Source organism: Schistocerca piceifrons, chromosome X (assembly GCF_021461385.2).
Source record: "Schistocerca piceifrons isolate TAMUIC-IGC-003096 chromosome X, iqSchPice1.1, whole genome shotgun sequence".
NCBI lineage: Eukaryota > Metazoa > Arthropoda > Insecta > Orthoptera > Acrididae > Schistocerca > Schistocerca piceifrons.
This window is the reverse complement of record NC_060149.1, coordinates 80299607-80311937: the sequence shown is the minus strand read 5'-3', so window position 1 is coordinate 80311937 and position 12331 is coordinate 80299607. Positions and strand designations below refer to the sequence as shown.

Here is a 12331-nt window from a genome sequence, read left to right as displayed (position 1 = left end):
ATTCTCTACCAGAAAGTCGTTTCTCAACTGGAAACCTATGACTGGTGCAGTTTTTTTTTCGGCGAATTCAAAAAGTAAATGTAATTATTTGAGGGTAAGGCCGAAAAAATGCAACGCAGCACTATTGCTTGTTCTTCCTCCAATGAAAAAGATTTTGATAGTCGGCGGAGCTTCTCACTATCTTTGCCAGTTTTACGACGTTTTCGTGAGGCAGCCTCTGGAAAGCTAATAGCTTTGGCTGCTTGCCGAATTGAGCTCCCATTTCCATTAAGGCCAACAACTTGGTGGTAGAACTGCTCAATTAAAGGCTGTCGAGTTGATGTTCTCGGTCAGTTTCTGGAAAACAATGCTTTCATGGACACATGTGATCGTATTAGAAGTGTGTGAGACCTTAACTTTTCCCGTCGAATTGAATGTTCAAATAACTTACGGGTTTGCTGCCGAGTGACGTCGTCGACCACCGCCGATATTTCGACAGGAGCACACCCCGCCATTCTCAAGGCATATCTGCAAGGAGGAAGTGTGGTGTCACCGCCAGACACCACACTTGCTAGGTGGTAGTTTAAATCGGCCGCGGTCCATTTAGTACATGTCGGACCCGCGTGTCGCCACTGTGTAATCGCAGACCTAGCGCCACCACAAGGCAGGTCTCGTGATACGAACAAGCACTCGCCCCAGTTGTACGGACGACCTAGCTAGCGACTAGATGTACGAAGCCTTTCTCTCTCATTAGCCGAGAGACAGAATAGCCTTCAGCTAAGTTAATGGTTACGAACTAGCAAGGCGCCATTAGCCTTACAGTGATTGTAATTAAAGTCTCCTGTGTATAGTCAAGAGCGATGTACCACAATGATTGATTAAAGATAAGTATTAATCCAGCTACGTACTTTTCTTCATAGCATTAATTACGTAGCCTGTTCCAGTACTTCACGCCCGTCTGCGTTAGTCTAGCGTGCATTTTCAGCCATCTCGATCTACAAGGTGTTGGCCCAGCTGCCGACACATCAGGAAGCAATGTGCAAGGGAATTTTATACCTTTGCTCACTAAGGTTGTGCATCATATTAATTCTCCTGCCGCCAATCGCATCAAGCAACGTGCTGGTTTAGCTCTAGTTCGTGAAAGGATCCACTATACTCGCCGTCAATTAGATTTTGTTTCTAAGGAATTATTTCAGCTTCATTTAATGATGGCGTCTAATGTTTCTGAATTTTCTTGGGATTGGGTGGTCGCAGTCTGACTGGGAAATTCAATCTGTAACTGCTCGTCATTCGGCGAAGTTTGAACGTTTCCTTGGCTCAGTGTCTAATTCTAATTTTAATTCTAGACGTTCTGTGACCAATCTCACTGAGAAAACGTTTGACGACGCAGCTTTGTCTGTGCTAGGGAAAGGTTTGAATTTCGCACCGACGCCTAAGAGTTTGCCAGTCGTTGATTTTATTAGTTCTATTGAACAGGCTGTTTATAAGTTACCTTCTGAGGTTGCGGAAGATGTTAGGAGGGAAGCTTGCCGTGTGTTGACTGGGGCCCGTCCGCCCAAGTGCATCATTACAGCAGCTGAGGCGGCTGCTTTACGTTCACACAGAATGGATCCTGATATTGTTATTTTACCTGCGGACAAGGGGAATGCCACCGTTTTGTTGAACAAGCACGATTACATTCAAGAGATGCAGTGTCTACTTTCTGATTCGGCGTATCGCAAAATCGGTGCTGACTCTACTAACAAGGGAACCTCCCCATCGCACCTCCCTCAGATTTAGTTATAAGTTGGCACAGTGGATAGGCCTTGAAAAACTGGACACAGACCAATCGAGAAAACAAGAAGAAGTTGTGTGGAACTACGAAAAAAATAAGCAAAATATACGAACTGAGTAGTCCTTGCGCAACATAAGCAACATTAAGGATATTGTCAGCTCAGGAGCGCCGTGGTCCCGTGGTTAGCGTGAGCAGCTCTGGAGGGAGAGATTCTTGGTTCAAGTCTTCCATCGAGTGAAAATTTTACTTTCTTTATTCTCGCAAAGTTATGATCCGTCCGTTCGTTCATTGACGTCTCTGTTCACTGTAATAAGTTTAGTGTGTGTTTTGCCACCGCACCGCAAAACAGTGCGATTAGTAGACGAAATGACGTGCCTCTCCAGTGGGCACCGAAAACATTTGCTCGCAAGCTCATACGTCAACCGATTCCTTCAAAGGACAACACGTCTGATATATTCTATACGACACTGGTGACGGCATGTGCGTCACCTGACAGGTATATGTTGTCGACCCATCTAACTCGTACACTTGGCGAATGGGCAAAAAAATTCTTCTACCTTGCCGATTTAGGTTTTCTTGTGGATGTGATAATCACTCCCAAAAAAGTGATGAAAACATAAGAGTTTGTCACATGAACTGCAACAAATGACTGCAACAGTTTCACAGTCGCACAGTTTTCCCTGTGCTCTGTCAAAACATATGTTTCTAACGTTTTCAGATTTTTCCGTGTGTAGACCGTCAAATCCTGCATGTTTCCAAGCCAATCTGAACATGTCCTGGAATTTTGGAGAGCGAAGTTGATTATGTTTGAGTGCCTTAACTTTGATAATAGTCTGAAAATAAAAATTTTTTCACATGAAGGTGACTTGAACCAAAGACCTTTTGTTTTGCAGCTGCTCACGTTAACCACGGGACCACGGCGCTTCAGAGTTTACAGTGCCCTTGATGCTGCCTATCATGCGCATGGACTACTCAGTTTGTATATTTTGCTTATTTTTTTCATAGTTCCACACAACTTCTTCCTGTTTTCTCGATTTATCTGTGTTCAGCTTTTCAAGGCCTATCCACTGTGCCAATTTGTAATTAAATCTGAGGGGGGTGCGATGGGGAGGTTCCCTTGTAAAAGTGTTGAGAGAAAGACTAATAACCTCCCGAAGAAAAGTTCTTTGTCACAGGAGACTATCAAGAGTCTTAATTCTTACTGTGCTGTACCACCTAGATTATATGGCCTCCCTAAGGTCGATAAAGTGGCTGTCCCGTTGAGGCCTATTGTTTCTAATATTGGTGCCCCGACATATCGTGCAGCTAAACATCTTGCTAGTTTGTTGAGCCCACTAGTAGGTAGGTGTGAACACCACATTAAGAACTCTGCAGATTTCTTACGTCGATTGCAGGGGTTGCGTTTGAATGACTCTGATATTTTAGTCAATTTTGATGTGGTTTCTCTTTTCAGTCGCGTTCCTCTCTCTGATTCGTTGCAGCTAATTGAGGTTAAGTTTGGTGTCGAGTTAACAAATTTGTTTCGACATGTGCTGACTTCCACTTACTTTTTATTCAATGGTCAGTACTACGAATAGACTGATGGAGTTGCAGTGGGAAGCCCGTCGTCCCTTACTGTGGCCAATTTGTTTATGGAAGACTTTGAGGAACGTGCATTGGAGTCAGCGACCTTGAAACCTGCGTGTTTTTTAGATATGTAGACGATACTTTTGTTGTTTGGCCTCATGGTAGTGAGAATTTAAACCGGTTTTTGGAGCACATGAATTCAATCCACCCTAATATTCAGCTCAGCATGGAGGTGGAAAAGAATGGATGCCTTCCCTTCCTTGATGTGCTGGTCAGAAGGAAGACTGATAGTACGTTGGGATATTCTGTTTGTAGGAAGCCTACTCACACTGACTTGTATCTGCGAGCTGATGGTTGTCACCATCCAGCTCAGCGTGCAGGAGTACTTTGTACCTTGGTTCACAGGGCCCTCGTTATCTCAGACCCTGAAAGTTTGGCAGCTGAGCTGTCACATCTCGAAGCCACCTTTCGTCAGAATGGTTATAGTGAGAGGCAGATCAAACGTGCGTTGCGCTATCAGCCTTCTGTGCAACGGGTGAGTGACGATAGCAACGAAGTGGCACCTAAGTCTACGGCCTTTTTGCCTTACGCAGGAAGCATTTCCAACGGGACTGGCCGTATTTTGTGGAAATATGATGTGAAACGTGTTTTTCGACCACATTCTAAGATTAAGGCCCTGTTGGCTTCCGTAAAAGATGATCTTGGTTTGCGTAAGGCTGGTGTCTATAGTATTCCTTGCAGTTGTGGCATGTCATATATTGGTCAGACAATCAGTACTGTGGAAGACCGGTGTATTGAACGTAAGTGTCACACACACTTACAACAGCCGAGCAAATCCGCTATTGCAGAACATTGCCTTGACACCGGACATCCTATGGAATACAACAACACGGAGATTCTGGCTTTCACGTCCAGCTATTGGGATAATGTTATTAAGGAAGCTGTTGAAATCAAACTATCAAGCAACCTTATAAACAGAGATGGTGGATTTTGTTTAAATGCTGTTTGTAATCCGGCTCTGCCTCTCATCAAAAAACAGAGGGACAGAATTAGTGCTACCTCACCTGTTGATTAATAGTCACTATCGATATTTCTGATGTTGGTTATCTTTGGTTGTGTGTTGACTCTGCGGTTACTTGTTCTGTGTGTGGTATCTTCCTTGTTTCTCCTCAGTGAACCGAGGTATTACATTCCCTTGCACATTGCTTCCTCCTTGCAGATGTGCCCTGAGAATGGCAGGATGTGCTCCTGTCGAAATATCGGCGGTGGTCGACGACGTTACCCGGCAGCAAACCCGTAAGTTATTTGCATATTATAAGTGTGTTTGAGAGGTAGGTCTATTTGAAAAAAAGACTACCAAACGAACGAAGGGCTACAAAACAGGAAAACTAATTTCAGTTCTCTGAATTGAACAACGAGGTATCTAAGGTAAATAAATACGAACAAAATATACTTGAATATGCTAGACGGGACTACACAGGTCAAGGTGCAGCTTATGGAGTAAAAGTTCGCAAATAGTTTCTTGATGGAGTAAATGTTAGCCGGCCGGAGTGGCCATGCGGTTCTAGGCGCTACAGTCTGGAACCGGGCTACCGCTATGGTCGCAGGTTCGAATCCTGCCTCGGGCATGGATGTGTGTGATGTCCTTAGGTTAGTTAGGTTTAATTAGTTCTAAGTTATAGGCGACTGATGACCTCAGAAGTTAAGTCGCATAGTGCTCAGAGCCATTTGAACCATTTGAGTAAAAGTTCTCAAATAGTTTCTTGATAGGGTAAAAGTGCACACTGCGGACTTCTACCCGTTTACAGCTGAATATTTGTACCCCATTCTGCTATTTTTTCCGGCAATCTACAGATAATACATACAACTAAAGTTATGGAGATCAAGGTGGATATTGGAAGCCGACAGTCACCAGTTCTACTGCCGAATTATATGATTTTTAAATGGATTTAGGCTCACCTAACACTCAATGAAAACTATACGAATTTTACGTGTAAAACGTACAAAAGTGAATTACCGCAATTTCTCCAGCTGTAAGCGTCCGATTACCACGAGGTACCAGAACAGAAATGAGAAAAGGATGACGTGTGCGCTGCCTGGTGGTAGAGTAGTGCCTTAGGGGCCTGAAAGCTTGATGCGTAGTCTTTCCCCATGTGTACTCTCACCCCCACCTACCCTAAACAGTATTCCAGCAACAACAGCACCGATATGCTAACTGCTAACTCCAAGCAGCATCACTGCTCGTTCGCTGCTAGAGTACCGATTATTCTTCGTATTTAACTGTCCTCATTCATACATATCGATAAAACAAATATCACACTAGAGTAAGCTGGGACCACCCTAATCGAATGGATACATAAAATTCCGCTTTAAAAATAATTTTGTATGTAACGGGAAATAAACTAACGATTTTCGTTGATACTGAACATCGCAAGAGCAGTGTTTGTTTTCGATGACTACTACTGCTACAGATGGGGAAAACGTAATTGCAAACATCTGGGGTAACTCCATAAAAAATGCGCCTGATGCGTGTTAGGAGGTACACTAGGTGATCAAAAGTATCCGGACACCCCCAGAAACATACGTTTTTCACATTAGGTGCATTGAGCTGCCACCTACTGCCAGGTACTCCATATCAGCGACCTCAGTAGTCATCAGACGTCGTGAGAGAGCAGAAAGGGGAGCTCCGCGGAACTCACGGACTTCGAACGTGGTCAGGTAATTGGGTGTCACTTGCGTCATACGTCTGTACACGAGATTTCCACACTCCTAAACATCACTAAGTCCCCTGTTTCCGATGTCATAGTGACGTGTAAACGTGAATGGACACGCACAACACAAAAGCGTATAGGCCGACATAGTCTAATGACCGACAGAGACCGCCGACAGTTTAAGAGGGTCGTAATGTGTAATAGGCAGACATCTATCCAGACCATCACACAGGAATTCCAAACTGCATCAAGATCCACTGCGCGTGCTATGAAAGTTGGGTGGGAGGTGAGAAAACTTCTATTTCATGGTCGAGCGGCTGCTCATAAGCCACACGTCACGCCGGTAAATGCCAAACGACGCCTCGCTTGGTGTAAGGAGCCTAAATACAGGGTGATTGAACAGCCGATGGCAGGGTGTGGGTATGGTGAATGTCTGGTGAACGTTATCTGCCAGCGTGTGTAGTGCGAATAGTAAAATTCGGAGGCGGTGGTGTTATGGTATGGTCGTGTTTTTCTTGGAGGGGACTTCAACCCCTGTTGTTTTTCGTGATACTATCACAGCACAGGCCAACATTGATGTTGTAAGCACCTTCATGCTTCCCACTGTTGAAGAGCAATTCGGGGATGGAGATATCATCTTCCAACACGATCGAGCACTTGTTCATAATGCACGGCCTGTGGCAGAGTGGTTCCACGACAATAACATCCCTTTAATGGACTATCCTGCACAGAGTCCTGACCTGAAACCTGTAGAACACCTTTGGGTTGTTTTGGAACGCTGACTTCGTGCCAGGCCTCACCGACCATCATTGATAGCTCTCTTCAGTGCAGCACTCCGTGAAGAATGGGCTGCCGTTCCCCAAGAAATCTTCCAGCTCCTGATTGAACGTATGCCTGCGAGAGTGGAAGCTGTCATCAAGGTGGGCCAACACCATATTGAATGCCAGCATTACCTATGGAGGGAGCCACGAACTTGTAAGTCATTTTCAGCCAGGTGTCCGGATACTTTTGATCATATAGTGTACGCCAGTGTTTGAGGACAATGACTTGCGAAGGTAGGTGTTGGATCTGAAATCAGAGACTAAGTAACAAAATGTGTGCTTCTGTATCTTTGTTGTAAGTTATTTCTTCAGTCTGTTCATGGTATCTGGCTTAGTCCCACGTGTAGTTTTCGCTGTGTGATACCTACGATAATAATGTGATTTAATTTCATTATAACAGTACACAAGTGTTACTGTGGCTACTGCTCTGCACGGAATTTTCCACATTGGTGATCCATGCCAAGCATACTGAATTCGGTAACGCCCAGTGCCATATTCCCGCCAAATTAGACATATGTTATTAGGATATTTCCCCCAACCAAATACTGTTTTTAGTGGACTACAAGATATGATTATGTTCTCCTCCCACACAGATGGATGGCCATGTGGAATATTTGCAACGAATTAGTATGGTCCAGCCCTTTCGATCTTAATGTCTTCACCAATGAGACAGATCAAACTACCTCGGTACAAAACTGTGTTTAAGCGCCTGAACCAGATCTTGTGTGTAATTCTGTTGGCAAGATTATGTCCCATACGCATTGCATTGTAATTCCATGCCAGAAATTCAGCAGATGAACCTGTTTCTTCTCCCAAGTGGAACTTGACCAGCCATGTCACATGATGGTACGCATTTCTCCTCCTTACACGAGGCATCAAAACAACGTTTCACCAGGCAACGCCGGTCAACTGCTGTTTGTGTATGAGAAATCGGTTGGAAACATTTCTCATGTCAGCCCGTTGTAGGTGTCGCCACCGGCGCCAACCTTGTATGAATGGTCTGCAAAGCTAATCATTTGCATATCGCAGCATCTTCTTCCTGTCGGTTAAATTTCGCGTCTGTAGCACGTCATCTTCGTGGTGTAGCAATTTTAATGGCCAGTAGTGTAACTAATGCCGTGGTGGGTAAAGTTTTTTGGGGCAAGCAGCAGTAAATCTCGGAGATGCAACATGCATTTGACACTATCGAAGAGTGCGTTCACAGGTGCCTTAATTTGTCATACCGTTTACCTTCAGTACCATTGTCCACAATGGCGGACGCCAGAGGAATCACAATCGGGGCAGTCCTGTCACAAACAATAAATGGCAAACAACAACCGCTCCGAATCTTTTCATGGAAACTCACAGTCTCAAAACAGATGTGGTCAGCTTACGATCGAGAGCTTTTGGCTCTGTACGAAGGCATTAAACATTTACTTGAGGACATTGCGGGATGCCTGATAACCACAGTACATTCACTGACCACCAACATGCGATACGCAACCCGAGTAAGAACTGCACTCCACACTGCTTCCGTTATATGGATTACAGTTGCAATTCACTACACAAATTTGTCACGTTAACGTTGTCAACAATGTGGTTGGTGACTTTCTGTCTCGAATTCACACACTGAGAGCCACAGTACATTTTATTGAAATGGTGAAGGAACAAAAAAACATCACAAGATTACATCAATCTCGATAGACGGTAACATTGACTTAACTGCGGAACCAGTTCCGATTCCTGGCACAGACTTGCACCTATGGTGTGATATTTCACAATGCAGAGTATGTCTGCTGGTTCCATTAAAGTTCCGCAGAGCTATTTTCGATAACCTATAGTTTGTCACATCTTGATATCCATTCTAGCACCAAATTGGTCATGGAGCCATTCATGGTCTCCGATATTAAAGTCGAATGCAGGAAGTGGACCCATACTTGCATCAACTGCCAGTGCTGCAAGACAGATAATACTAAATTCCTAAAGGAAGACTGTAGGACATCCGCCTGGCTCCAGTGGAACTACCACATGTGGATCGCACATGTCGGCTTCCCCACATCAATAACAACTGATACATCTGACAGATCAAGTCCCACCTGTTCACAGAGTTACGCAAATTGTGTGGTGTCCAAATATAGCATACCATCCTGGAGGTAATGCCCTCGTCAATCATTGGTACAGGACTCTTACATCTCCTCTCATGTGCCATTGCACACAAAGTATAAAAATGGTTCAATTGGCTCTGAGAACTATGGGACTTAACTTCTAAGGTCATCAGTTCCCTAGAACTTAGAACCACTTAAACCTAACTAACCTAAGGACATCACACACATCCATGCCCGAGGCAGGATTCGAACCTGCGACCGTAGCGGTCGCGCGCTTCCAGTCTGTAGCGCCTAGAACCGCTCGCCACCCCGGCCGGCCACAAAGGACAGAAGCCCTGCCATGGATATTGCTTTGGTGTGTGTATTCCCTATGAAGAAGATTTGTAATCATTGGCAGAAATTTTGTACAGTGAATGCCTCGGTCTGCCGGCTGACTCCGCTCCCAGCTGATAGTCAGCTACCAGCAGTAATAAAAATGGTGAAATAACGTATCTCCCACGTCCATGCACTCCATAGTCATGCAGTAACTATCTGTATACAAGGCATTGAAGGATTGTGGGCGTGTCATGCTGCGTGATGACACCATGTAGGTAGCCCTACAATACCTGTACTCCAGACTTCGTAAGGTGCTACAGTGTGGTGATCACTCATTCACAGTACTACCGAGAGGCAAGCCCTCAACAGTTTCCTTTCAAAGGCTGAAGCCAACATGAATGCGTCAGGATCAAGAGAAGGACTAGCTGTTCCATAAGAGGACCTGCTATCTAACACCGACACATTAGCTATGGATTTCAGCTTTGCTCTTCTCCCCCAGCGGGAAGGAACAATGAGCTGCCGTCATCCTTGTTTCCCGCTCTCGCTAGGGCTGGGACCTACAGACCCTGACTTACGTGACTCATTGGAATAAGGGCACCACTGACTCCACCTTACCTACCAAAGGTACTCCATTTTGAAGCGGGGGTGTGCTCTGTGGGGACAACGACCTGCATAGGTCGACGGTACATCTGAAATCAGAGACTAAGGAACAAAGCATTTGAATTGATGCCTTTGTTTTAAGTTCTTTGTTCGGGCTGTTCGTCGTATATGGCTCAACCTCACATGTATATTTTGACGCCTGATATTCATGCAAATAAAGTGGTTTAATTTCGTCACAACAGTATGCAAGTGATCTTGTGCCAACTTACACTGAAGCAATTTCTCATATTTATATAATTTAAAATTTTAATTTAACGAATATATTTTAAAAGTTAATCGACCATCATGATACAACATTTTACATATTAATGTTCTAACATTAATTTTATAATACAGTTGAATATGACTGCAGCTTGTCAGTGGGTCGTATGCTACACATTTAGCTCCTTGTTTGGAGAAAAATAAAGTGTGTTTCAAACATTCTAAGTATCTTTGAGAGGGCATGTTTATTATTTGTCATAAGAAATCTTTTATGGACTGTAACAACAGTTACTCATGCAAACCTTTGCCTATGAGACTACTGTCAAAACTGCTGCCCTCATCAGGAACCATAGATTAGTCTGGCCTCTCCACAAATATCTCTCCACTGTGGATGGACCTACTGTGTGGCTATCTGTCCCATTCAGGCATGCAGCCTAACCCACCTTGGATATGTCCATGGTAACAGAAGTTAAAAAATTAAATGAAGAAACTACTGCAGAAAGTGCAAGACTGATTTCTTCACCTCAGAAAGACAGAAATTAAATCGAAATGTTTTTATGGTAATATTCTAAAGAATACTGGAAGTCAGACATCAATGAAAGAATTGTATTTAAATTACGATATATTTGGTAGAAATTAATATATGCATAACGTCCACTGCTAATGTTTATAAATTACTTTGTCGCCAAGTTTCATGGAAAACTAAAATAATTAAAGAAAAATTTAGGAAGTATTAAAGACTTTTTAGACTATTGAGAATCCACTTAATGTAAAAAACTTAATATCACCATAAAACAGAAAAAAATACATTTCAAGGGTAATGACCTAATAGATACTAACCTTAAGTGCACTAGTTTTACCACAGAACGTATTACCAACCAAAATAATCCCATTATATATGGGAAAGATTTCAAGAAACTGAATTATTTTATTTACAAATTGAGATTCTGGTTGATATTTCAGCTTCAGAATTTCCTGTAACGATAAGAAGTATTAAATGTTAAAACATAAAATAAAGAGATTTCTTTATGAAATTTTATTTGCAAATCATGTACATATTTCATGACAAACCTTGTGGACTATCTCTTGAAAATCAGGTGCTATCTTTAATTGATTGTTTTTTTGAAATACATCTGATAATATATCAGAAAAAAGAGTTCTATCATGTGGAACTAATTTCGGTGCATTTAATTTTATTATTGTCTGCATTAGTAGTAGCTCCTCATTTTCATTTGGTAGCTGTAATTTCAATTTTCCAGCAGCCCGTAGGACAGATTTTATTGCCCGCATACCTTGAAAAAAGTAAATAACATAATTCCATGCAAACTTTTTAAGAATGAAAAGAAGTACTGTAACATACTGTATTTGGCAAAGTTATAACATAATAGCCTAGAGCTACACAGCCTGCTGTGACTACACTTCTGTTAACATTTTTTCCCTTCTTCATAGTCATCCAAATATAGCTATTCACATAATGTATTTGTAGTATATGTACAAGCGTGTCTAAACGTTATTCAACCTATTTCTCCTGTTAATTCATAACGGGAAACTTTATTAATTGATACTAATGAGTAATTGAAGCTATCATAATGATGCATAAGGACAGACTTTGAATGAGCTAAGGAATCATATTAGACATGTCGACTCCTACTACTAGAAGGCTAAGACTGAAACTTTACTACAACATGTTCTAATTTTTCTGAAACTAGTTAACTAATTAGTATTGAAGTTAGGAAACACCCAAAAGACTATTGGTTTTTATGTCTTTTACCTGTCAGATTTCCAAGCTTGACAGTAAACTTTTGTAGCTAAAATTTTTCTCAATGGAATGACGCCTTTTGTTAATTAACTAAGCCATTATGCTAGAACTTGTCGAAATTAACATAAATGAATATAAGTGTAAATATGGCTGTCATACACATAAACTGGTAATTCACAGAGTAGAAACACAAAATAGTTGTGCAACCTTTCGCACATTACTGAATATTTATTTTGTGAACTAAATTATTACTTGAACGTACAGCTCAGTCTATTTAGAAAATCTAACCCAGAAGTTTCTCAAACCATTATGTGCTTCCTTAAATACTAATATTTTCGTACAACAGTCTTTATGTGGCCAACCCCAACCAAAAATCTCCAGTTCGCATGCTGATCTTGACATGATAACATCTGTGACAGTCTTGGCGCAGAAAGCTCAATGGTGACATCTGTTTAACACGT

General features: G+C 42.4%; 1 protein-coding gene across 1 annotated transcript in view; it reads right to left on the bottom strand.

The window, feature by feature from the left end:
• Positions 1-11401, bottom strand: part of LOC124722185 (dynein axonemal heavy chain 7-like) — a 913348-nt gene extending 901947 nt beyond the window's left edge. Inside the window, exons 1-2 of the mRNA XM_047247384.1 lie at positions 11183-11401; positions 10952-11086 (exon numbers count right to left, since the gene is read on the bottom strand). Of these exons, the coding sequence (XP_047103340.1) occupies positions 10952-11086; positions 11183-11401 (354 nt within the window). The remainder of the gene's footprint in view (positions 1-10951; positions 11087-11182) is intronic.
• Between the last annotated feature and the right edge of the window lie 930 nt (positions 11402-12331).